Source organism: Mustela nigripes, chromosome 7 (genome assembly GCF_022355385.1).
Source record: "Mustela nigripes isolate SB6536 chromosome 7, MUSNIG.SB6536, whole genome shotgun sequence".
NCBI lineage: Eukaryota > Metazoa > Chordata > Mammalia > Carnivora > Mustelidae > Mustela > Mustela nigripes.
Window position 1 is genome coordinate 96,111,300 of NC_081563.1, and position 27,947 is coordinate 96,139,246.

General features: G+C 42.7%; 1 protein-coding gene across 1 annotated transcript in view; it reads right to left on the reverse strand.

The window, feature by feature from the left end:
- The window catches only part of CFAP61 (cilia and flagella associated protein 61), a 281,559-nt gene that overhangs the window by 87,410 nt on the left and 166,202 nt on the right, over window positions 1-27,947 (reverse strand). The window contains exons 19-21 of the mRNA XM_059406453.1: window positions 18,706-18,804; window positions 12,994-13,162; window positions 220-394 (exon numbers count right to left, since the gene is read on the reverse strand). Of these exons, the coding sequence (XP_059262436.1) occupies window positions 220-394; window positions 12,994-13,162; window positions 18,706-18,804 (443 nt within the window). The remainder of the gene's footprint in view (window positions 1-219; window positions 395-12,993; window positions 13,163-18,705; window positions 18,805-27,947) is intronic.

Genomic DNA, 27,947 nt, shown 5'->3' on the forward strand with positions numbered 1-27,947 from the left:
AAACTATCTCGAGCCTTTTTCTTTCCCCCAGCAAACATGCTGGGTATCCAAAAATGACAACAAGTTGTAAATTAATCTGGAAAACAAAGCATGACAGATGAATGATTTGGTTGGAATTAATTAGGCACTAATTATATACTGGAACTAGATGAAGAATGAGACTCATTATAAAAATAAAAAGCGATTCTGCAAAGAGGAACAGTTAACCAACATCCTTACCTTCTGTGATGATGGAGTTGTTCCTTATCCAACTCAGGGCCTTATAGCAATCTTCTTCATCGTTGAGAGTGAAATGATTGCGAGGAACTTTATCAGTGTATCTCTGCTTCCCGCTGTTTGGAATCTCTCTGTTTGTCACGTGTTGACTAATATCAGCCCCTGTAGGGCACGGGACCTAAGGTATGTTACAGAGACATGCTTATTTTGATGGTAGTAAGGGAAGCATGGACACAGCAAGAAATACATTTGTGAATTTAATAAAATAAACATAGCAATGTCTTACATAGATATGCCTTTTTCAGTCATTAGATACGATCAGGTTTTAATTGAAAAATAAAACACAAAAATCAGGTGAAATAACCACTCAGAGACAACTCTTAAAAGGCATCACTCTGGTTATCTAATGCCACATAATGAATTATTCTAAAATTCAGTGGTGCAAAAAACGACCATTTATGAGGCTCACACATTCTGTAGGTCAGCAATTCAGATAAGGGCAAGCTGGAAGGTGTCAGAGACCTCAGCTGGGAAGACTTGTAGGTTGTAGATGACTTGATGGCTAGGGGTTGGATTCATCTGGAGATAAACCATCTCACTCCTTCCCCCCCCCCTCCCTAAAAAACATGCCAGGTATTCAAAAATGACAGCAAGTTGTCCTTATATGTCCAACAATTGATGCTGACCATGGACTGGGATCTTGGGGGGATTGAACAGAGCAGCACATGTGGCCTCTCCATGTGTCTTGGGCTTCCTCAAAACATGGCGCCTAGGTTCTGAGGGCAAGAGTCCTGAGGGAACAAGTACAGAGAGCTCCATGTTCTTTTCTTTTCTTTTTTTTTTTTTTTAAGATTTTATTTATTTATTTGACAGAGAGAGATCACAAGTGGGCAGAGAGGCAGGCAGAGAGAGAGGAGGAAGCAGACTCCCTGCTGAGCAGAGAGCCCGATGCGGGACTTGATCCCAGGACCCTGAGATCATGACCTGAGCCGAAGGCAGCGGCTTAACCCACTGAGCCACCCAGGCGCCCCTCCATGTTCTTTTCCAACCTAGTCTTGGAAATCTAGGAGTATCTCTTCTACCCTGTTCTATTCATGGAGATCATCATCAAAGCCTGGCCAAGATCAGGGAGAGGGAACCTAGACTCCATCTTCATGCAGGAGTGGCAAGGCCATGGAAGGGCACATGGAATCGGATTTGACATAGCCATTTTTGGTAAAAACTAATCTGCACAAAAGCAATATACTAGGGGCTGAAATCCAACTGCACAGAGGGGTGAGTCAGAAAAGAAAAGGAGGGAAGTAGACTATTATTTACTTACAGAAACTATAGAAATATTCTTCACTTTGTCAGAGAAATATTCTCCCTCTCCCTCTGTCTTTCTTCCTTCTTCCCTCCCTCCCTCTCCTCTCTGTTTCTGTTTCCACACACAACCCTCCCAGCATAACTTCTGTTCTCTCCCTTTTGACACAGACATGAGTGGAAGCAGACACTTTCCTCTAGTAAGGGAAAGCAACAGTAAAAACATAATAAAGGCTAACACTTGTCTTCAGTGTCAAGGATACTGTGGCAAACTCGAAGGCTCCATGCCCTGGCCAGAGTCTGGTCACAACTCAGCTCTGTACAGTTGGTGCCAGGGTAGAGTATGGGTTCAGTGTGGCCAGATCTGATTTCTCAGGAAATACCAGGTACTTTTCTTTTTTTAAATGTGGACTCAAGCTTTTCATTATTTTGGCTCAAATTAGATTCAAACAAATGCTACCATGACAGCCAAGTAAAATAGCACAGTGGCATGAGTATTCCCAGTGGGCTAGTACCTAATCCCTCTGATTTTTTATTTGGTGACCAGGAAAGATTAAGTGGAAGATAATGAGGCCAGCACCACAAGCAAGACATAAAGGCCATGTAAGGTCTCTGTTAGAAGGCTTGCACCGGCTGCCTTGTGAAATCATGGTGTGAGGCCCATCAGCTGTGAGGCAGGGATCAGTTTATAGCGATGATGGGCAAAAAGTTCACTTGCAGTAGAGACTACTGTGGGTGCAGAGGAGATTCTTGTTCCCTTGACCAGTGCAGAAAATACATTTTATATGGGGTAGATGGGAATGCCGGCTGTGCTTGAAGAAATGGGGCTTCACTAAGTCTCAGAGTACATCTAGGAAACTTTTTGGTTATGTCCTTCCTCAATATAAATGGTAAGCCCTGTAGATTAATGTGATGCACTTAATTCATTTTCAAGCTGATGAAATAGCTTAAAAATAATCAATTTTAAAACCTAGATGTCCTTTCTCTATAAAGAGCCTGCAGTAAAATTATATGTAGTAAAAAGGAACAATTTGGGAATTAGTGGTCATTTACCACAACAATAATTGTGGAGGTAAAATTTTCTTATTAGCAATATTATTTGTTTAGCAAAATCACACTAAATTTTGGTATTTTTATATTCACAGGTATTATAAAGCAGTCCACATAATGCTCAGGTAAATGATTTGACTTGATTTTTTTGAGTATCTACCATCATTTTAATAATTGTTTCGGCATGTCCTATGACAATTATCCTGACTTTCCTCAAAAAAACCCCTAATAGCACCACCCCTATGTTCAGCTTGTTCATACTGCCTTCATACTTCCCTCTGTTACTATCACTGGTATATCTGCTTGTCCTTCAAAGTAAAAAACAATTCCAGATTACAGCAAACTCAATGGCCTTGCTCCACAGTATGGCCCCTGCTGAAGAGACAGAAAAGGAAAGAAGCACGAAGAACCATGATGGGTGGAAATCAGGCACTACCAGAAGCCCAGCTTGTGTTTTAAAAAGAGGCTCTGAGACATGTTCCCAGCAGCTAAGTCTTCCCTGGCTGGGAGAACAGGAAGGACGCCTTCACAGACACTTGTGTTGGAATTTCTGGAAGCCACCCAGACCACAAAGACATCCCTACAGCTCTTCATCACACATTCATTAATGCAGTACTCACTGTCCCAGTCCTTCCTCACAATGAGAGGCTTCTCATGACCAGACACACACATCGAGGCTGGGGTGACAGCGTCACAGGAGACCCACTCAGCAATTCAACATCCGTCTGAGAAGGAGACTCAACATCAGGAACCACATCTGTGCTCATCTCACAGACTGTCTCAGTATGGACCTCAGGGCTGTTGTTCACAGGCCGCTCAGGACTACTTTCCACAACTGGTGGGACTGAGGGTGTCTGTATTCTCAGGAGACACAACCTTGATCTGCAAAGGAGGTGGCTGTTGCCATAAATCGATTCGAACTTTCTGAGGTGGAGTTTGTGGCATGGCCTGAGGTGGGGGAGCCTACTGGGGATGGTCACTTGCTGCTAAGTAAGGGGCTGAGGTATGTGTTGCCATGGAGAGCAGGGGGTGTTGTCAGTGTGGAAGCTGCTGCTGCTGCTGCAATACTGAGCAAGTGATAATTTGGCCTTGTTGACTGGGCTGGAGAGTGGCTGCACTGGTTTGGCCTGGATGGATCCCCTGGGAGGTCACCACTGTGGTTGGGATAATGGAAACCATCCCTCCTTGAGATATAGTCATAGAAGAGGGCAACAGCTGTTTGGTAATAACCAACATGGTGACATGGAGCTAAGCCCCAGCCCCAGAAGATGCTTGGTTTGCCACATAGGAGGAAAGAGTGGAGTTAACAATGGGAGGGGACAGGGCAAGGGGCTCTGTTGAGGCTGGTGCTGGAGACGTTGGGTCAACAGTAGCCACAAGAGGTGGAGGAGTCTGTGACAGCAGCAATGGGTCCAATTCTCCTGTTCCCACAGTGGCCTGACACTCTTGAGTGTCTTTATGTGCAGTCAGAACCTTCAGATGCTCTTTCTTGGCAGCTTTGGTTTTTCTCTTACACACCTGATTTTGCTCCTCACTAAGACTATCCCACATGGCGGCCACAATTTTTGAAACCTCCCCAAAAGTGGCACTGGGATTCTGTCCCTTGATGGCAGCCTGTGTATCATGGAAGACTAAAGCAGATGCTGAATCTGGCTTCTGAGGCTCATTAGGATCTTTCTTTTTTCTCATCTTTGGGACCTTCTGCTTTTTTCCTGATTTCACAACTGTCTTCTGGCTGGTTGCCTCTGGAAATCCTCAACACCAACCTCGTAAAGTGAACTAGTAGGTGAAGTGGTGGCTGAAAGACGATTTGTGGGTGACTTGGCAGGTGGCAGAATGCCACCTAAGCTCAAACTGAGTTGAGAACTTGGTTCAACTGATAAATGGTGGTCAACTGGCTATGCCCCATCGCACCAGAGGCGCGTCTGTCATTGATACATCTATTGTAACAGGTGGGCTGCACTTCTACTGAGCTCCTAAAGAGTGGTCCAAGTCCATGGTCAAGCCCCCAGTCAGGAGCCTCCAACCTTGCTCCATCAAGCCATGGGTCATGGCTACAGGCATATCCAATGTCTAGACCCCATACTGGGCTGAGAAGCTGCCATCCTGAGAAGGGGAGGGGTTTTCCAGGTCTTCAAAGTGACCAAACACATCTGAGATAGTCAGTGAGGGAACAGAATCCAAGGAGATAGGTGGGGTTTCAAATACCTCATCTCCCAAGCTTGGTGTATGGAATGTCCTGGCACCTGAGAGGAAGGGGTGTGAGGACCCTGTGATCATCAGGTAATTGTCATTTCCTTGGCAAACTCCATCTTTACACGATGGCTACCACCATCTCTGTCCCCTCATCACTCCCACCACTCCCATCAGTGGTGAATGACTTTAAATACTGAATGCTGTGCTTTGGAGGTTCAAAACCTCACCAGAACTCCAATGAGCACTGGAGTATAAAAGAAAATGTTATTATACCCATTTAGTAGGGCATGCTTTAATTAATTAGGTAAAGTCCTTGGCAGAAAATGGCAGGGCTAAAGAACAAATTGAGAGCTATTCAATTTATAAAATGTTCAATGAGTTATTATTCCAAATAACAAGTGTTTAGATAAAAACAAAAACAAGGAAGGGGAGGGGCAAAGAATAAAGTCTAAAATGAAAATCAGCTTACCTACTGTGATCCTAAAATGTCATTGCATTCTGATAACCTGTATAGTTCTTGTGTGCACTGGAATGTGTGGGATTGTTTTTACACAATTCTAAATTAAAGAATTAGAGAAATTAAAGGAAAATTAATGAAAGTATTTTTCATATTTATACAACAGGATTTTCACACACTCGGCAAAACTGAAGCTAGGATTGTAAATCCCAAGGCCAATTAATTTGTCCGCACAGAACTGAGCAGAATTCAAAAAGTGATAAAAAGGTCTATGAAAGAAAAATCACATTATATCCTCAAAGTAAGGGGGAGAATAAGGTTTAATAGGAGAGCATGAGTGTATTTCACCATCCAAACTAGAGAGCATTCTGCCATTAACTAAATTGCCGCTAGTGATTGGTGAGTAGTGGATGAATTCTCGACCATTCCATCAGATGACTGGAAATTGAACATCCCAGCATCCCTGACTGATGGGAAACCCTTGACCACGCCATTTCCCTTAGCAAGTGAATAACTTATTGTGTCAGTGACTGCTGGTGGCCTCCTCAATATTCTCTTTTTGTTTGTTTGTTTTTAAAGATTTTATTTATTATTTTGACAGGGAGATCACAAGCAGGCAGAGAGACAGGTAGAGAGAGAGATGGGGAAGCAGGTTCCCCGTTGAGCAGAGACCCTGATGTGGGGCTGGATCCCAGGACCCTGAGATCATGACCTGAGCCAAAGGCAGATGTTTAACTGACTGAGCCATCCAGGAACCCCCCTCTTTTTTTTTTAGAAATAGTAACAGATTCCTGTTAAATACACCCAGTTGAAAAACTGTATTTCCTAACTAGTGACCTAAGAGGTGGTCAGGAGATTCATAAGCAGGAATCCTTGTATGGGGCAATGGGAAAAGTCATTTTGCTCTAGTCCTTTGTCCTTCCTGCTTCTTATTAATGGATGGCTGGAGCCACAGCAGCCTCCTCAAGATGCTGAGTATAGAAGCCACATGAAGATGGAAGAGAAAAGACAGAAGGGCCTGAGTTTCTGATGACATCAAGGAGCCACCTTCCCAGACCTAGGCTGCTTTTGTCCAGATATTTTTTTTTTTTTTTTTTTTTTTTTTTTAAAGATTTTATTTATTTATTTGACAGAGAGAAATCACAAGTAGATGGAGAGGCAGGCAGAGAGAGAGAGAGAGGGAAGCAGGCTCTCTGCTCAGCAGAGAGCCCGATGCGGGACTCGATCCCAGGACCCTGAGATCATGACCTGAGCCGAAGGCAGCGGCTTAACCCACTGAGCCACCCAGGCGCCCATGTCCAGATATTTTTTTAAAAAAAAAGACTTTTATTTACTTATTTGACAGACAGATCACAAGTAGTCAGAGAGGCAGAAAGAGAGAGAGAGAGGAGGAAGCAGGCTCCCCGCTGAGCAGAGAGGTCGATCCCAGGACCCTGAGACCATGACCTGAGCCGAAGGCAGAGGCTTTAACCCACTGAGCCACCCAGGCGCCCCTGTCCAGGTATTTTTAATGAGAGGAAGAAAGGAAGGAAGGCAGGAAGGAAAGGAGGGAGGGAGGGAAGGGAGAAAGATGTTCCAGAATTTCTGTGTTGTGAAGACTTTTAAAAACCACCTGGATAACATCTGTGAGAGAGGGGAGGGCGGGGAAGGGAAAGGAAAGAGACAGAGAAAGTGGGAGAGAGGAGAGACGGGGGCAATGGCAAAGAACTCACAGTCTGGAGCCTGCCTTTAAATCCCAGTCTGTCACTTGATGTCCTCTGACCTTAGACAAATCACTTCCGCATCACTGCCCTTTGGCTCCCTCATTCATAAAATGGGGATGAATCTTACCTTTTGAGATTTACTCAATTTACTCAATTGATGCAGAGAACTGCATCAACTAACATGTGTGGCGTCCCTCAACGTCTCTTGGGTGTTCCTATGACCTTTTGAGGGTCCTGGCATGCCTCACTCGCTGTCTCTTGGGCAGGACATTCCCCCATGGAGGAGACCCTGATTTCTTTTTTTTCTTTTTCTTTTTTTTCTTTTTTAAAGATTTTATTCTTTTGAGAGAGAGAGGGAGAGTGCACAGTGAGGGGAGTGGCAGAGAGAGAGAGGGAGAAGCAGGCTCTCTGCTGAGCTGGGACCCTGATGAGGGACTTGATGCCAGAACCCTGAGATCATGACCTGAGCTGAAGGCAGTCGCTTAACCGACTGAGCCACCCAGGTGCCCAAGACCCTGACCCATAGGAAGGTGTTTCGTAGGATGAATAAGCACTGTATTCTCATTGCTTCTGGTGGTCTGTCTTCCATTGTCTTCCCAGGTCCATGACACACAAGTCTGAGCTGTTTTCTGTATTGTACACATCCTTCAAGTATTTGAGGACAGCCATCCTGAATCTTCACCCCCGTGGCTAAACACCAGAGTCTCCAGATGTACGTTAGCTTGACTTTTCCCATCTTCAATGTGACTGCAAGAGCACATACTCCAGGCACCTCTGTTTTTGTGACATATTCTTTGGCACGATCATGTTCAACTTGTAATGAGCTCATCACATCTATATTGTTGTCACAAACTATACCCTTTGTCAACATTAGTGCTTTTCTTTCTCCAGTTAATTTTGCTTTGTTGGATACTAATTTACTAATACTAATTCAGATGGCTCTTACCTATCTTTTTTTTTTTGGCTCTTACCTATCTTAACTATCACTTCATTTTGAAACTTTGGGTGTCATTTCTTTTTGGTATTTGTCTTGTACTTTGAATTTGGTACAGAAACAGAGGCTTGCTGTTGTAACAGCAAAGTATAAAACCACAGCATTCACCATTGCAATTGTTTTTTCCTAATGCCATTCTGGTTTATACTTGTTGAAAGTACTGTGGCTGTTTCTTTGTTTTCCTCCCTGTGTGTTTTCTCCTGTCTTATCTCCTTCGAGGTTTGGAAGGGGAATATACTCACGCTATTCAAAAGCATTCATTTGATCTTATTCCTCCTATATGTAAGAGTCAAGACCCAAATATTACCTTTGGGTTTCCTCTAAGGCAATTCTTACTTGTCCCTGGCCACTTCTCTTCCTATTTTCAAACAACTTGGTCTGGATTAGATTTAGATTAAGATTTGTTATTACTAATTTTGCATTTAGTCTCAGACTTACCAGCAGACTTACAGACTTTTTAATTGTTTGGTTCTTGTCATATATATATATATTTTTAAATACACACACACACACACACACACATATATATATGATCTTATCTATCTGACACAGATCAGAAGTAGGCAGAGAGGCAGGCAGAGAGAGAGGGAGGAAGGGAAGCAGGCTCCCCGCCGAGCAGAGAGCCCGACACAGGGCTCCATCTCAGGACCCCGAGATCTTGACCAGAGCCGAAGGCAGAGGCCCTAACCCACTGAGCCACCCAGGCACCCCTTGTCACTTATCTTTTTAAACAATTGTGAAGTCCTATATTTTCCTTTCTGCCTTGCTTATTGGGAGTACACGTGAAAGAATGAGGAAGATCATTCTTTTGAGAATGATTATACACAGAATAAGAGATTTTTACTGTGTTCAAATAGGAGAGACTTAGGTGGGCATATAGTTATTGAATCACTACAGTTTCTTAAAAATTCTATGAGGCTAAGTTCATGTTCTTGTGCCATTTCCTCCCGGAAAGGTAAGTTTTGGGTGCCTATCTTCTTTTTGTTCTATTTGTGGGGGAGGGTTGGTAATCTGTTATTTTTCTCCTGAAATTTGTTCATTTCCCCCCTACCATTCCCACAGAACCAGCATTCCATCAGAATATAACACCAAAATATAACTGGCTGAGAAATTTTGTCTTTGATTTTACCCGGAATATATGCCTGGATATGGTGTTTAAGTAAGGAAAATTTTCTTCTAGCATATCTTTACTATCTTTATTCTATTTGTGAGGGTGTCTTCTTTGGGTAAAACAATGATCTACAAGAGACACCTTCTCATTTCTTATGCCAAAGGTATCCTTTGCCCTTTGCCCTCTGACTCAGCCCTCCAGGGGAACTTTATGCTTTGTCTTCAGCCTCCACACTAGACAGCAGCAGTCCTGTCTCTTGACAGGGATTTAATTTCAATCCTTTCTTACCCATCTTCCTTTTCATCTAAGAATTCCACGGCCTTGTCAGCTCAACTTCTGATCTTCAGATGGCTTCAGCTCCCATTTCAGAGGAAATGAATGGTTCCTGTAGTGTGTGTGTGTGTGTGCATATATGTGTGTGAATCACACATTTTGGAATTTGTCAAGCGTGTGTTCTTTCTCTGATTTTTTCCAAACGTGGTTCTCTTTCCTTCATTCCATGGTACCCTTTGGTTCCAGGTGTCTCTTGCTACACAACAAACTCAAACCAAAAGAGTGGCTTAAAACCACTATTTTATTACTTTCCATGATTTTGTGGTCCAGAGATGTGGGTAGGGTTTGGCTGGGCAATTCCTTCATTCTATCTGTTAACAACAGAAGTCACTTGGTAATATTCAGCTGGTGGGGGGTCAAAGATGGCTTCATGCACATGGTCTGTTGCTTTGTCAGTGATAGCTGGAAGGCTGGACTCAGCTAGAACTGTCAGCGGGAGAACCCACGCATGGCATGTCCAACATGGCCATCACAGGGTAGGCAGCTGGACTTCTTCCGTGACCTCTCAGGGCTCCAGGAGCCACTGCTGTCACAAATAAGGAGACCTTGCGCGGCCCTTTGACCCAACCTCAGAAGTCACACCACATCACTTCCTTTGTACTCTTATCCGTTGAGACAGTCACAAGCCTGCCCAGATTCAAGGGGAGGAAATGTAGACCCCATCTCTTGGGATGTTATTTTCCCCCTTTAATCATCCCAGACCCAGGGAGCTCTTTTCATAGTAAGTGCTGTTCTAGACATTGGGGAGTGCCTCTCAGGTCTTACATGGGAAGAGACAAAGTGGTGTACACAACTCTCTTTTTGGCTCTTTGTTGCAAGCTCTCAGCTGCGGCTGCACCGTTCTCGATGTCCTGCTCTTATTTATCCCACCAAAGACGGAATTAGCTTCTGTGGAGATCATGTCCTATTGCTGACCCACATCACCTCAATAGAAGGAGCATCCCAATTCGCTCTCTTGCCTGGTGGGGTGTTCTTGCCCCACCTGCTGGCTTCTAGGGAGCATCACCCCTTTAAGAGGCCTTGTGAGTTAACACATTTTTTACTTTTCCTCTTGTTGAGAAGACCCAAAACCAGGCATGGGGAGGCATCTCTCTGTCTCTCTATGACTCTCCACATGCCATGGAGGGCAGCCCAGGACCTCGGTTGTAAGCTATCCCTGAGTTTTGTGCATGAGCACAGGCATGAGCCCACCAAAAAAACAACCTAATCAATAGGCAGGGTGGGGAGGGGAGTTAGAGGGTACTGAATAGGAGGTAGATAAAGCTTCATCTTCCAAAATGGAAAGGCCATAGATATTGTCAGGAGTTGAAAGATCAAGGATAAAACTTCCATAAACACATCATTTGGAGTTCTGAGGGGTAACCACTGAGGAACCAACAATAGAAATGCCTCCAAGTGGTTGCCCCTAGAGGGAGGGCTTGGAAGGCAGAGACCAGCCCACCTCACATGCAGTCCCATAGCCCAATTTAATCTTTTACTTTGTGCATGGATTTTCAGATTAAAAAATTAAATGATATGTAATTGGATATCAAAAATACTATGTAATATTTTAGAATGACTCATGCCATTTAAAGTTCTAATTAGAGTTAAAGTTTGTAATGATATTTTATAACAGGTTGTTTTCTTGCTTTGGATTTAAGCTTTATTTTCATCGTTAATTTTTTTTCCCCAAGTCACAAAACTGGGACAAAACCATGAGAGAGCTGAAGAGAAGGAAATAGGAAAATAAATCAGAACTCGAAGCCCTCCCCAGTGAATTCAGCAGCCTTTTTTGTATCACTCTATGTACCTTTAATTTTTATGTCCTTCTGGAAAAATTAAATTGGAACTCCCTTTATCACTTCTTCATTTCATTTTTCCCGTTGTAAAAAGGGCAAGAGCTTAACGTGCCACAGACTAAAGCTGCAGGGGCAGCTGGACACACATGGGCAGATGCCCGAGTCTCTGGACAGCTGGCCGGGTCTTCCACTCACATTTTCCAAAGTCCACAGTCCCAGGCAGCAGCTGGAACTCAGTGGGGTGGGGGTGGGGGATGGGGGGGGGGACAAGCTTACGGGGTGTATGGTGTTTTCCTCTGGTTTAATGTTTACAAAGAGGAATACTTAACTATCAGAATAAGGTTGTCCTCCAGTTTGTGTTTATCCTTTAACCAGAAAAAAAAACAAAACCAAAAACCTTCCCTACACTGTGAAAACTGGATTTCTTTAGCAGCAGCAGTAGTGGTGGTGGTAGTCCTGGAAGGAGGAGGAGGAGGGGAAAGAAAAGCAATCACTCAGAGGCGGAGCCATACTCGGCCCGGCCCACTCAGGAGCAGGGCTGGCTTCACCTGGCCTGATAACAGCAGGATATCAGCCACTCCCCGGCTCCTGCTCAGAATCTGCCTTTTAACAAAATGGGGCTGTGTGGGTGTATTACAGTATGAGAAGTGCCACTCTAAGGTACAGAGGAGAGATTCTAGGTCAAGAAAATTCAAGTCCTGGTTCTTAGCCTTAGCTTAGAATCATCTGGGAGGTTTTTGTTGTTGTTGTTGTTTTTGTTTGTTTTTTGTTTTTGTTTGTTGTTATTGTTGTTATTGTTTTTAAATACTGATCACTGAGCTCCACCCCTGAATAATTAAAACAGAGCCTCTGGGGGCTGGGACCTAGGCATGGGTATATTTCAAGTGTCCCAGCTGATGTCAGTGTGCAGCCAAGGCTCAGAACATGAGGAACGTGATGCTGGGAGCTGCTCAGGAGCCTGTGCCCCCCACCACGTGTCTGCCACTTCCTAGCCGGGCTCTGTGAAGAAAACCTGCACACGCCTCCCCTTGTCAAATCCACGGCCATTCACAAAATGGCCTCACCCAGGACCTTTGATAAAGCACGGCAGTGCCTGGGCTGGGAGCGGATTGCTCCGTACTTGTGAGAAACAAACCCAGCACGGGAAGGCCCATCCAGGTTCCCAGGAGAAAAATGTAATTAAAAGACCCCATCTTGGAGTTAAAAAGTCAATCTCCTTTCATTAAAGAAATGCCCCTATTTTTGTGGACCACATGAACTGCTGATGTATGGTACAACGTGAGAATATTAAAATTTGCTTCCCTAAGACATCGAACAGCTTCCGTTGTCTCCAGTAACGCGCGCCTCAAATGTGGTTCGGGAATTTAATCCAAATGGAAAGCATGGTCACTGGGTAATCAATCAGTCACATTTCCTAGTTTTATAACTGAGAGACAAAATAAAATAAGGGTTGACAGAAGGTGCGCATGTTTGAAATACTTTCGCATGAGCCCGTCACCACCGCCAAATGTTAGCCTCTTGAGGCATAAATTAATTCACCACAAACGCATGCCGGGTTGCGTCTGGATTCTGCTCTGGTGAGCAGGAAGTGTTAGACTTTTGGACAACAGCTTCAAGAATGACATATCTCCAACTTGCTGTGATTTTTTTTTTTTTTTTTTTTACCCTTGAGCAGAATGTTTTTCTTGGAATGGATTTCTGGGAGGGGTTGCGGACGCAATCCTGGTCGCATGCACAGGCCATGTGGGCACTTTGATGGAGAGAATGGCAGCTGTCCCCGTGGGAAGGTTTGCTCCTAACCCCAAGGACACGTGTCGTGGTAAACCCCCAGAGATCTCCGTGTACGACCTCACCTGGTACTGCTGCCCAGTACAAAGGATGAGATGGTCGTAGAGCACAATTTCCTCATGGGAAAGCACCACGTGCTTGGCTGCTCGGTCTATGGCAGTCATCCTACCCACCACCACATTGACCCAGGAGCACAGTGACATCAACGCGTAATCTCTGTCCTGAAAACAGTGGCTGCGGAGAGAAAAGTGCCGTCGGTGACATTTGAGTAGCTGACAGTGGACATGAATTAGACATCTGGTGAGCTGGTTCGAGTCCCCTAGTGGGCCAAGTCTGTGCCCCTGATGTGAGTTTCCCAGGACCCCCGCGAGACACCGGGAGATTTTTCGTTATGAGACATGTAGTCACAGATTGACATCTTCCCATTAGAGCTAAATTGCTCTACCTGGTATAGGCCAATCTATAACAGAGAGGGTGTGTGTGTGTGTGTGTGTATGTGTGTGCGTACGCACAGGCATCTGTGTCTCTGTGAAATCATTAATATATACTCTTTCTTCTGCTTCTATTTTGTGGTGGGTGTAAACTTCCTTTAGCTGTTGAAACGTCATGTTGACCACAGACTCGGAATGAGGATGAAGAAAGTGACATTGCTGAGGATTCCCAAAGGCAGTGGTCAAGGTCTTGAATATTGAGAACCCTTCATATTTGCTTTTTTTTTTTTTTTTTTTGAGAAATGACTCATTCTCAGAATTAGTGTATGGATTCATGCCCCCCAAAACTACACATTTTATTTATAGAAGATGTCAATTAGGGAATTATGTTTGCAACAAGTACAGTCCCTGGAGACTTTTGGGATTCACTCTGTAGGGCAAAGGCAATTTTTGGAGAACTGATACTTCTGCTATCAGTGGGTCCAGCGTGGGTAGGTTTTCTTCCCTGGGTTCCATCTGAGTTTGAGCATTCTACTCTAACATGAGAAAAGTGGGGTTTTGATAGCTTTGGGTTTATTTAAAGAGTTTTATGAGGGTGGTTCCAGAATTTCCTGTAAGTTCTGACCTCATGAGCATGAACTTTTATTGTTCCTATTCTGAAGATCCAGAGTATAGGGTGTTTCATTTACTTTTTAAAATAAATTTATTTCTTTTAGACAGCAGGTAAGAGGGGGAAAGGGTAGAGGGAGAGGGAATCTCAAGCAGACTTTGAGTTGAGCATGGAGTCCAACACGGGGCTTGATCTCATGACACTGAGATCATGACCTGACTCAGATGCTTAACTGACTGAGCCACTCAGGCACCCCAATGTGTTTCATTTAAATCTAGGCTTTGCTATGCCATGGCCTGTGTCCCTGATTTGGCACCAATGAGACCAGACCCTGGGGATTCTGCATGCCCTTTCAATACTTAAGTTTCTTGCCCTCTCGACATGAGGTAACTGCCCTCCTCACATGCCTTGACCATCATACGGGATGAACATGAGAACATAAAAGATGCTGTTTGGTCAAGTGGGATGCGTATGTGAAGGGTAGTATTCTAAATAATATTAATGATGCATAATCCTGTTTACTTTCCTTGGAGGCACACAGGATTGTGAAATGGTAATGGGGGAACATTTTTTCTTTTTGATCCACACATGAATCTGCTCTCACCACACAAAAAGAATTCTCGTAATGGATGCACATTAGACCCCGTTATAAGGGCCTGTGAAAGAGAAGGGGGCTCCGGGCTTTGTATCTTTCCATGAGACAACACTTAAAAACAAGAAAATTTCTTTTTAATAAGAAAAAAAATCAGGGACTGGCCTGTCACCAGAATATAATAGATAGTGGGATGAAATTCTCTTTTAAAAAAACCTTTAGGTAACTCAAAGGAAAACAGGAAACTTCACCGATTTCACACATTTGTGAGAGACTCACAAAAGACTGTCCTTATTGCTACACCATCTCTTCATAATAGGAATGGTACTGTCAGTCGTCCAAGATGAGGAAAAATTAAATATAGTTACTGCACAGGGATTAGTCTTATGAGGGTTTGCTCAAAGATAAAAGTTCTCAGGGGAAATTTGGGGAAGGTTAAGAGAGTGTTATTTTTAAGGACAGCAGGACAGTGATGCTGATAATTTCAGAATGCATATTTCAGAGTTAAAATCTGAAGGTCTGTCCAGGGGGAACTGGCACCAGGAACACTGTTTTATTTTGTATTTTTTAGGAAACTTCAGAAGAATCGAAGAATGTGGGGTGCTTACTTTTACTGTCTGTTACTACACTGAATGACATTTGCCAGTTTAAAGTATTACTGTGTAGGCAACTACTGTCCATTCTGGGTCTTCGTTAATTTACTCAGCAGGTAGGTGAAATTAGACGTTGGAGGCTGTTGGTGATAGTTTTCCAGAATTACTTCCTAAGCAAAGTTAAGGATCATTAGGATTCTAACATGGTAGGGACTGTCTCATGGGTTGGTGACAAGATAGATACCTACACTAGAGTTCTCTGGAAGAGAGAGAAAGAACCAAAGAAGGAACATCAATAAAACTTCATGTTTCTCAAGTGAGCTTGACCCTGACTCAACACTAATGTCAAAATTTGTCTTCTTAGAACATTCTGGAAACAGGAGAAGAAAGCATAATTGGAGGATGGGGAAATTTTTGGAAGGGGACATATGTACACAGTGGCCAGCTTGCCCCCAAAATCAGTGGTCAGAAGACTTAGACCAAAGCTACAGGTGCAAAATTAGAAGCCCACTCTAGGGGAGCAATTATAAGCAGGGTAGAAATATGCACTTCATGAAATCAGAGCCCTTCAGAACTGGAAAGAACCTTAGAGGTTTTCCTAAAGGATTTATTGTGACACTCTAAAGAAGGAACATCACAATTAACATTCGTTATTCAGGGCTGATTGTCCAATTAGTGGATTTCTCTGCTTCCTGTTTCTCCTCTCCTCCCACTGCCTTTCTTTCTGCTATATCCCAGCATGTCATTACAAGACACTGGACTGGGGTAGGTAGGGGGGATGGGGAGACAAAAAACAGGTTCAAAAATTAATAACAACAATTATCAAAACACTGGTTAGGGCGAAGTTCAACATTTGTATTTAGAATGAGGACTTTAAATTATTAAATTTATGGATGTCAAGGCATTAGTTATTTTTAAACTCCGTGACCAGAGATAATTTCCCTTATTGAGGTAGGAGGATCATTTGAAAGGCAACATCCTGTTTACTTTTCAATTTGTGGTTTCTAAGAATTATGATAACATGCAATCTCCCACCCAGAGGCATCTGGCTGTTATTTAGTCCGTGTCTATAACCTGATTGAGAGAACTTTTGCAGGTACTTTTGGATGTAACTTTCATCTGTTTGACATTATTTATGGAGCACCTGCCATGTGCCAAGTAGTCCCAGATGTTGGGAACACACTGTGAACAAGACAAAAAAATCCCTGCCCTTATAGAGTTTACATTAGAGGTTAAAGATTCAGAATATAAAGAATAAGTGTGATTTTAAAAGGCAAATTATCAAATATTTAGAAAAACTTCTGCAGCAAGAAAAGAACAAAGCAGAGAAAGGAGGACTAGAGTGTGGAAAAGTTGACATTTAAGCCAAGAATCCCAGGGGAGACCTGCCTGCTGTGGTTTAGGAACATCAAGGAGGCTATGGTGGCTAGAATGGCAAGAACAAGGGTAACAATGGCAAAAGACGAAGTCAAAGAAGTAAGCAGACAGGGTTGGAACATTCTAGAAATTTCTGTGAGGACAGAAATGTTCTGTAGCTGCACTGTCTGATACGGCAGCTACAAGCCACGTGGAGCTGTCTGAACACTTAAAATATGGCTAATGTAATTGAGGAGCTGAATTTTTAATCTCATTTAATCTTACTGAGGTTAAATTTAAATAGCCCTGTGTGGCTAGTAGGCACCATATTGGACAGTGCCGTTCTAGGCCATTGATAGTTGACACAATCTGATTCATGTTTGTGTGGCATTGCTCTGGCTATTGTGTTGAGAAAGTGGAGAGGCAATGACAGAAGTGGGGCCACCAGGTGACTCCCCACCTAGTCACAGGCAGATCCCATGCGAAATCAAACCAGCAGAAAGCCATTTGCTAACTGTTCTCTCCTGTAGCATACCCAACATTGGCACTGACAAAAACCTTCATCAAGCTGACTGAAATGTTCTTCATGAGACGTTAATCAACAAGACCAACATTTCCTGGGAATCGTGTCATTTGGAAGACAGGCAATGAGAGAAGGAGATGCACACGGGTTGATCCTCTGCCCTTTGTCAGAACTTGCTGTTATAGTAATTTTAACAACAACAGCAACAACAACAAAAAACTCCAGCAAGGTTGACTTTTCATACACTTTTCACTGTCAAAAACTCCGAAGCTCAGAGACATGAAATCCCCTTAATAATAGGGACATCCACCTGAATCCGCATTTATCTGGCTCAAAACCCATATCTTTTTTACTACCCTGATGATGTCCTTCAAGAAAAATAAAAGTTCACCATCTGATAGAAGTGTTAGGTCAAAGGGAGCCTGGTTCTGCTGGCAAGGAAGCTGTCGTTTTTCTCACTGTTTGAAGATCCCTTCATCCTGGGTTCTAAAATGAACACCCCAAGAGTGAACAATTTCCTTCCTCCTCATTGGAAAAATTGGGACATTGTTTCTAGAGGCAGGGAGCCTAGTAATTCTTGTACCCATGCTTTGCAACAGGAAATTAAAATTAATGCAAGCTGTGTGATAACGAAATGGCATTTTCTAGAACAGATGTTGACAAATAGTGATTCTACTAGGATACAAACAATGAAGCTCGCTATAGAAGGTCATAGCATGATCAGCCCCTCGTGACAAAAGGTCAGGGGGTTGGGGTAGAGGGTGCCCCATCTTTGTCTCCCAACTTTGAACTTTTGGGGAGTCGCCTAGTCTGATGCAAATACCAAGCTTTCCTGTGCTGTAGGTCACTCAAAAGCCAAGTGCAAGAGGTAGCTGTGTCAACAGGCTCCATCCCAGCTGTTTAGAGGGTAGACATCTTCCCACAAATACAAAATGGCAGCCCAACTCTCTATTCCCTCATTAACAGATTTGTACTTGTATGTTCTAAGTGAGTTTGAACTCCAAGAGAAAAGCCTGCTACTCTTCCCTTTCCAGTCTGAAATCTACTACAGTTGACCCTTGAACAACATGGTTTGAAATGCATGGGTCCACTTACACATGGATTTTTTTTTTCCTCCAGAAATATAGTACAGGACTGTAAATGTATTTTCTCTTTCTTGTCACTTTCTTAACAACACTTTCTTTTCTCTAGCTTACTTTAAGAATACAATATACATTACACGTAACATACAAAATACGTGTGAATTGACTGCCTACATTATCGGTAAGGCTTCTGGTCAACACTAGGATATTACTAGTTAAAATTTTAGGGGAGTCAGGGGTGCCTGGGTGGCTCGGTGGTTTAAGCCTCTGCATTCGGCTCTGTTCATAGTCTCAGGGTCCTGGGATTGAGCCCTGCATCGGACTCTCTGCTTGGTGGGAAGCCTGCTTCCCCCTCTCTCTCTCTGCCTGCTTCTCTGCCTACTTGTGATCTCTCTCTGTGTCAAATAAATAAATAAAATCTTTAAATATATATATATATATATTTTAGGGGAGTCAAAGGTTTTATGCAGATTTGGGACTGCATGGGGGTCAGTGCCCCTTGTTGTTCAAGGGTCAACTCTGTTTAGCATAAAGTACACACAAATGAGGACATTTAGGCATCAGAATGAAAAAGCAAATGAAATTCTTACTCGCTTGCTAAAAATTTCCTTTGTTCAGTGCCCAGAAGCCTTTTTCCAGGGAGTCCATGGGTTGAAATCAGGGTGAGATTACTAAACTTCAGGTGGGAGCTAAGGAGAGAGAAGAGAACACGTAAAAAAGGAGGTAAAGCTTGACTTGGTGAATTATTATAATTCCATTTAACTTTATTTCATGTGTCATCCAATTGTTGCATTTTCTTTTCAGCAACTCTTTTGCACAAACCTTCCAACAGAGCTGACCATTTCCACGAAAGAAGGAAGATGGCCCTGAAGCAGCTAACTGCAGAAACTTCCAGAAGCTACAATACTGTTGTGCCCAGCACCGTTTCATTTTTTAAAAATTTGCTTCTCAGAGTAAAGCAAAATAAAGCCCAACATTGGGAGGAGGGAGGAAAACGGAGTATGAATTAATGCAGAGTTCAAATTGCAGACTACTTCCAAGAAGTTGCTTGGGATCACAGCCACTATGGCTAACATAATCTGAGTGCTTACCCTCAAGAGCTTGGTGTGTCCCTCATTTGGTCCTCGAAGCAGCAATACCATAAGGTCAGTAAAAATATCCCTATTTATTATGTGGAATTGTGGCAAAGTGATGTGCTCAAGACTAAACAACAGGGAAGTCTCTAGGCAGGACATGAACCCAGGCTCTCTGGCTCCAGCATCTTCTCACCTACCCTCGGTCTCCACTGCCCCATAGACATCAAAACTGTTGACAAGGATCCAAAGACCATCTAATTCCCATTGGTCAACATTAACTTTATTATTTTCAGATATATATACATATGGCAACCGTGCATTTACTACAAAAGCTATATATATATTTTTTCAGATCTGTCATATATATATATGTATATATATATATATATATATATATATATATATATATCTCAATTACTCAAATCAGATACCAAAGTATCACCTAGCAGAAAATTCTAGGTTGCTTTTAGAAGTGAAACTGCTTTATACTTGCCTCAGACTTTCTAGGGCCGGAGACACATTCATGGACATTACCACAGAGATTAATCTTCAAGGCAGTTTGTGCCAGGACAGGGGAAAGTGGTTATTATGTGCATTTCATACAGAGGAAAATCAAGGTTGGCAATACTAGGTAATTTTTTCATGGTCCTGAAGCTCACGGGCAGCAGGTCCAGAGATGAGAGCCATGTCTCCTCCGACCTCCGGCAGTGCCCTCTGCACTCCCCCGGCTGTCCTCTGACCAGCCTTGTGAGCATTATTAGGTACGCGGCACATAAGCAGAGGCCACTAAGGGACTGACGTGCTCAAGAGTCACTCTATGATTCCCCTTACATATTAAAATATTCATGCTGCAAATTCGCCCTCCAGCTAAAGTCAGCAAAATTTTATGGGCGAGTTGATCTTTTCCTAGGATGGTGAAAAAGATATTTCTCTCTAAAATCTCTTCCGAGTTCACACCTCCCCTTAAAAAAACCAAATGCCAAAAAAGAATCCTTCACCAGGTTCGAGGGGAACACCTGTCCTCCTTTCCCAGGAGGAAACTGGAAATTTTCCAAACATGGAAATGCTATCAATTTACTGACAATCTGTTAAGTACCACTAAAAACAGGAGACTTTTGGTAATGGCACAGGCCAGCAATGTAATAAACTCAATAGCACCTGACATTTAGAAATAGCTAAATATTATGAAAGGTTGTGCTCTAAGTCTCTAAGGAGGCATGTCATTTAAGAATGAATATTCTTATTTGATACAAAGAAAACCAAGCACGTCTTATCCTCTAATAATAAGAATAAAATTTTTGAATATGTTCAAATAACATAAAGGTCGCAATTAACCCCAGCTACTTAGGGCTGCCAGTCTGCAAATGCACACTGATGACAGGTCTTTAATCTAGTTCCATTTAACAGAAAATGCAAATAATAATACATGTTTGTACCTCGTGAAGCTAAAATTTATTTTGGCTTTGGTGCCTATGTGATGGAAATGTGGTTTATGTTGTACTAATAATACAGTTACATACAGGCCATTTTTATAGCTCTATGTGAACAGGCGGTTTAGTAATTATACAGCTATAGTTTTTACCACAAAAACAATCCCTTTGGCACTGAATAATTTGAACGATCTAACAACATGGATCAAATGACTTCTAAACTGCCAAATTGTCACACTGTAATATCCTGAATTATGCAATTGTGCAATTAAAGACTTCTCCAGAAGATTTTGAGTGGGGGGCATTGTCTGGATTTTTATCTATAAGGGCACCTGCCTCCCACTCCTTTCCTTTCACCTTAGCCAAATACCTTCTGTGTTCTGCACTGTGGCCGCTCGGGTCCTTTATCTAGTCTTCAAGGTAACTACTTTAGCCTTTCTTGCTCTTCCTCTGATCCCCTTTCCTCATTCACCCACCTCATAAATAAAACAGAGACCAGCCACCAGGCCCCCTCTACTCCGTTTCCCTTCTTGTTACTTCCAGCAACATCGACAAGAATATTCTTCCATTCCCGTTAATTCAGAAGACAGGTTCTCACCAATAACCCTGTCTCCTCTTCGTGTTCCTCCCCTATCTCTCCCTGCTTCTATACCAGCACATTTGTCTTACTACTGTACTTAATAAACCTGGAAGTAACCAGTTCGTGCTGACAAGGAGGAGTCATGCAGTCAACAGGGGCCATATCCCTGTTGACTACTTCTCCAAGATGTTTTCCATTATCAAGGTCCCCTAAGGCCCAGAGTGGTTCCTGGAGCTCCAGACATCACATCTCATATCCACATTATAGCAGAAGGGAAAGAGGCACGAGTGGAAAGGGCTGCCCATTAAGAAGAGACTAAAAGTCTCACATGACATTTTTGCTTACATTGCTGGAACTCAATGACACAGCCAACATGTGGCAGAAAGGGAACCTGTAAAATGTGGTTTTTCAAAAACCACATTGCCCAAGGTTCTGTTATCAAGAACAAAGTGCAGAATACATACTGGAAGGCAACTAGAAATATCTACTCATGTCGACTCATGAAGGAAGGGTAGGTGGGCATGTGGGAAGATCCCTCTATCAATCAGGGTCCAGGCAGGTAATAGGTGGCTAACTCCAAAGGGTTCAAATGAATAGAGGCAGAGGTGTCTGTAGAGCTCCGGGAACTGAAAGAGGACAGGGAGTCATCCAGGATAGGATGCTATTACTGATGTGAATGGAGGAAATAGGAACAGCCAGAGCCATGACAGAGACCCTGGCCATAAGTTGCAGCCATAGAACATGCTGTCTGGGACAACATTATCTTAAGGTTCTCTTCTATGATTGCTTTTCTACCAGCTCCTCTTTGGCCCATCTATCCCTGCTCACAAGCTTCCAGTCTTCATGCCTGCTTCCTGGGCCATGCTACCTACCACCACGACTTCCTGTTACATATTTACACTATAGCTTCCTTCTGAGCTTGAAACCCAATTTCCAAAGTCCTAATGGGGCTGCTCCACAGGCATCTCAAATTCAGTATGTGCCCAAACACAAGTCTTTGGAGCCCCATTCCTTTGCTACTTTATCTCCATCAAAGGCATGACCAACTAACAATCTCTCGAGTTAGGGGATTAGAGAGCCAACTTCAGATTCCTCTCTTTCTCACTTCCCACAGCTGGTTGCTATGTCCAGTCACTTTTACCTGGTCCATATGTCTGGAATGTGCCTCACCCAACATTCCCGGGACACATTGCCTTAGCTCACCCTCTTGCCTAGAGAAATGGTCCCAGGAGAGTTTTTCTGGCGCGAGTCTCTCTCCTGCCCATCTTCTGCACAGACACTGGAAACCTCTTTCTAAATTAAATCAAATCTCAATCATTCCTGGTTTTAAGTTTCCACGTTGGCTCACCACTTTGATGGCAGTAGAGCAGAGTGGCTAAGACCATGGGCTCAAGAGTCAGATTGCCTCAGTTAGACCCCAGGCACCAGTACTTTCTAGCTTTTTGACCTTGGGAAAATGGAAACTTATTTAACCTATCTGCTGCTCAGTTTCCTAGTCTGTAAAATGGGAATAAAAGAACCTAATGCTTTGTAGGGGTGCTGCAAGGATTAGATGATAGTATCGGTAAAAATGTTTAGAATATTGTCTGCTGCATAGAACATTTGCAATAAATAACAATTTTAAATAAAGTAAGTTAATACATTAAGTCCAAATGCCTGAGCATGGTATGTAAGGCCCTTCTATCAGGGGTAACCTAAATTCATTAACCTTCTTGTTATTTAATGAAAGTTCCTTGCCTCTTTCATGCCTTTATATGAATGTGTCCACATTTTTCCTCCAACGCTGTCTTTTTTTTAAGATTATATTTATTTATTTGATAGAGAGAGAAAGAAAGAGATCATAAGTAGGCAGAGAGGCAGGCAGAGAGAGGGGGGAAGCAGGCTCCCTGCTGAGCAGAGAGCCCGATGTGAGGCTCGATCCCAGGACCCTGAGACCATGACCTGAGCTGAAAGCGTAGGCTTAACCCAGTGAGCCACCCAGGTGCCCCTCCAACCCTGTATTTTTTTAATTTAATTTTTAATCTGGTTCAGAAACACCCCAATATTTAATTTCTTAAATTGATAACTATCTAAAAATTTGGGTCTGAGGCTCCTGGGTTGCTCAGTCACTTAAGCATCTGCCTTCAGCTCAGGTCATGATCCCAGGGCCCTGGGATCGAGCCCCATATCGGGCTCTCCCACTCAGAGGAAAGCCTGCTTCTCCTTCTCCCTCTGCCTGCCGCTCCCCCTGCTGTGTTCTCTCTCTCTCTCTCTCTGTCAAATAAATAAATAATAAAGTCATTTTTAAAAATAAAAAAAAGAGAAAAATATTGGTCCAAAAAAAATTGGTCCAAAAGAATAAAGTTTATAACGTACAATTTTAGTAGATTTTAGCTTTTCTGAGGATTAAATGTGGAGATCAAATGTTTAAGATTTTTAATTTGATGACCTATGAATATTTTAAAAGTTCCTACAAACAGAACAGTGAGTCACGGAGCACATCTTGGATTTGGACACACAGTAGACAAAATGGCAGGAAGAACAGGACCACAGAAAAGGCATGGTCCTCAGATCTAATGGCGTTGGCTTTGTGTACATAAACAATTTCTAACATCACTGTGAGCCCTCTGCTCCAAAATCAAAGGTCACGGTGCCGTGGGAAAAAAAAAAAAAAGTTCAAGTTAAGTGCTCAAGCCAATGAAACATTAAACAAGTGCACCTGCATTTTCACAGCAGATAATTCCAGTGGGGATTTTATGTTGCTGTGGATACAAGGGGAGGAACAGCTCAAAGATACTTGTAAAGCAGGGAGGGATTAGAGTATCCAGGGAAATAAGTAAAAGGTATTGCGTTTCATTCCATGCTTCAGGAGGACAGCTACAAAATTAGGTCTAAACATCCTTATCCTTCAAATAAAGAGGGTCACATTGCCAATTTATTGTGAATACGATGAAAGAAACATAAAACTTTTCTTGTTGCTTACCCTTTTGGGTAACAGAAACCTGTCAGCCTGCCAAGTGAATGCTTATTATTTTTGTTTTTAATTTTTTCCTGTTTTTTTTTTTTTTTGGCATAGTAAGGGCAACCAAAGCCAGTGATTTAATTAACTGCTTTCATTAATGCTTCTATTTGAATAAATAGATAATATATAAGAAAATAATTATCCTACATCAATTTAAATGTTACCATTTAATTTACTGAAATCTCTGCTTTCTGAATTGTTCACAAGAATGACAAAAATGTTTGCCAAAATACAGTAAATCCTAGCTCTAGACAGGTATTTGACCTAACTGTTTATTTAAAGAGTCAAAGAATAACTCAGATCTGATTCGGTCTTAATGATATTCACGCAATGTCACAAAATTCATGGGGAGATGATATAGATGGAAATTAAAAGTTGGGAGTTATGTGAACTTCCAACACCAAAAGAAAAATATAGGGCAAAGCAAGTCAAAATATTTATGGTACTTTTATTAAGACAATCTACCCATTTTTCCCCTGAATTTTTTTTTTTTTTTTTTACTTTCTTCAGCAATATTGTCTTGTTTAGATCACAAAAGAGATTTTTTTGGACAATGTCTTTGGCTCCTTCATGTTTGTTGTGTTAGTAAAAACAGCATAGCCTCTGCATCCATGCCCATGCTACTGTCAGTAATGGTGCACTTGCACCTCCGGGTGGAGGGGGGAGACCAAAGAAAGAGAAACCCAAAGAGGGTGGGGTTAAGGATTCTGAGCACTTCTAAAAGTGGGTGGAGTATTCATGGGGTGAGGAAGAAGTTCAAAGCTCTCTCCCTAACCTGTTTTCTCTTTTCTCTTGGGTGCCATCTTGCATGGTTCTCCTATTTATGGAAGGCCCCTGTAGGAGCCAGCATGGTGCCTGGAGAAAAGGACCAAGGAGAAAGTCTCTTAAATCTGCCTGAGTCCAGGCTTGTGTCCTGGGACAATGGATCTAGAATCAACACTGAACCCAACAACAAGGTCTGGGTGCCTGTCTAGAGCAACATAGGTGCTCTGTGAATTCTCCAGGGACCCGTCAGGGGAGAGGGATGGTGCCAAGGTAAGAAACTGGAGGGAAGGTGTGGGATTCAGGATCTCAGATGAATAGTTTGTGCATCTCAGCATAGAAGTAAAACACAAATCCTTACTGAAAAAATGAAAACGAATGTAATGTTTGAAATGGTCACTGAACGAAGAAGAATAAAATTTGGAAGTTCTAGCAAAACAAACTAAGATGAAATTGAATTTTGCTTTATAATGTATGGGGAATGATCATGTGTGTGTGTGTGTGTGTATGTGTGTGTGTATGAAGTAAAAATGTTATGCATTTATACTTTGAACATGTTTTTATATACATGGAGCATGTACAAGATGTAATAACAAGACAGCAGTTATAAAAGACCATCTGAAAAGCCTCTGCACACAAGAGATGGCAAATTAGAAGACCCCAATCAGTCAGGTCCCTAAGACTGAAATAAAGCATTGTGGGGATTCCACAGTGAGGGAGATCACTTCTGGAGGTGTGGGGGGTGGGGATGAGGGCGAGTTTTATATTTGGGGCAAATGCTGGTGGATACAAAGTTTTATTAACACAATACAGGCAGGTTTCCTCATGCTTGACAGATAGCTCTTGTTGGACCTTTATTCTTATTGGTGACAGTTTAAGCATGAAGTATATGAAATGCTTTCTGCTAGGTTCAATTTAGTGCGTAAATACAATGATATGGGGTAATGCCTTTAGCTATGTCATGTTTAATGATAAGTTAATAAATATGCCTGGTAAGCCCTGAAGTAATGATATGACCTAGAAGTTCCATGATTTTTTGAGAATTAGAAAATGTGGTTTGAAAAACAAGCTCGTAAAAACAGGTTAATTACAATGAGAAGTTACAGGGGGAAATGGGTTTCCTTACAGATAAGACCAACAATTTTGAGGAAATGTCTACATAACTGGTTACAATACCAAGGGTGCATGTCAGAGTTACATGGGGAGTCTTAAAGATACATTTCCCTAGACTCACCTTAGCCTGGGAATTATAGCCACAGGAACAGGGGCCCAGGAAACTTTAAAACTACTACCCCCACCCCGACAAGTAGCTCTGATGTACAGAGTTGTTGAGTCTGGAATTTTCACAATCTGTTGCTTATAGAAAAAGTTACTCAACATTAACCTCACGTCTAGGAAGCCGATCACAACATTTTTCTCCAGCACAAGGATATGCAAGTCTTTAGCCCAAGTGCCTTACTATGATGATATATTGGGAAGATTCTGGTTATCCCTTTGAAAGAAATTCTCTTTGGAGAACTCAAGTTAGAGATCAACATGGTCTCCAGAGGCCAGGTGCCCAGTAGCGGGCCTTGCCTGGTTTGGGTCTTATACAGTGGCTCCAAGTGGTCCAATTCTCCAGAGAGGAAGGGTACCTGACAGCCCTACAGAAGGACCATTCCTGGGTTCCCAGGCCTCTCCTCCAAATTTCCACCCAATATCAAATGGTGTAAGGGAAGTGACATTTTGATATATCCTTATTCCCTCGAAGTGCTTGTAGCCACTTTTATTTGCTTATATCAGATCAACAGAATTCAGTTGGTGGGCACTATGGGAAAGCAAGAAAGTGACTAGTAGATTCAGAGCTGAGGCTGGTCGGGGAGATGTGACTAGGAGCATATGGTGTCGTCAGTCTTTTGGGGAGTGAGGCTGCATATGAGAAAGGTGGGGACAGTAGGATGGAGATGGATAATACTGACCAGCACCAATGATATCCAAGTAGTGGAGGACTTGTTTAAACAGAGATCTCTGGGTCCCATTCTCAAAGTTTCCAATATAGTAGGTCTGGGATGAGACCTGAGAATTTGTATTTTTTTTTTTGCATATTCTTTTTTTTTTTTAAGATTTTATTTATTAATTTGACAGAGAGAAATCACAAGTAGATGGAGAGGCAGCCAGAGAGAGAGAGAGATAGGGAAGCAGGCTCCCCGCCGAGCAGAGAGCCCGATGCGGGACTCGATCCCAGGACCCTGAGATCATGACCTGAGCCGAAGGCAGCGGCTTAACCCACTGAGCCACCCAGGCGCCCCAAGAATTTGTATTTCTAACAAGTTCCCAAAAGATGTCCATGTTGGTGGTCCATTTTGAGAACCACTGTTCTAGGCAGAGAAAAATGAGAGGCTCCCAGGGGTTTTGGGTGATTAAGAAAAGTGGAGAGAGTTTAATATAAGTTTTATTTTATTTTTTTAAAAGATTTTACTTATTCATTAGAGAGAGAGAGAGAAATCAGGGGGAGAGGCAGAGGGAGAGGCAGAAGAAGAGGGAGAAGCGGACTCCCCACTGAGCTGGGAGTCTGATGTGGGGCCTGGGATCTCAGGATGTGGGATCATAACCTGAGCCAAAGGCAGATGCCCAACTTTCTGAGTCACCCAGGTGCCCCAGTTTTAATGGAGGAAATATATGATCCCATTAAGTATTTGAGACGCCTGAGTAAAGATTGAAATTTTTGTCTTGGCCTTGCTTTTTTTTTAAGGGAACTCCTGGATTTGGGGTTGGGAGTGTACTCAGAGCCCCCTAAGACTTACATGATCAACTTGAGGTCAGTGGCAGAATAGAGGACCCAAAATATGTCCAGATTAAGGTTTGCAAAACATCCAAGTATCACAAAAGGGCCTAAGCAACTTCCAATTGCAGCCCATAAAGAGTGATGGTCAGTGGGAGCCAGAGATGTGGCCCCTACATCCCTGAATCTGGGTAGAGAGCTAAAAGGGCAGGGAGCAACTCC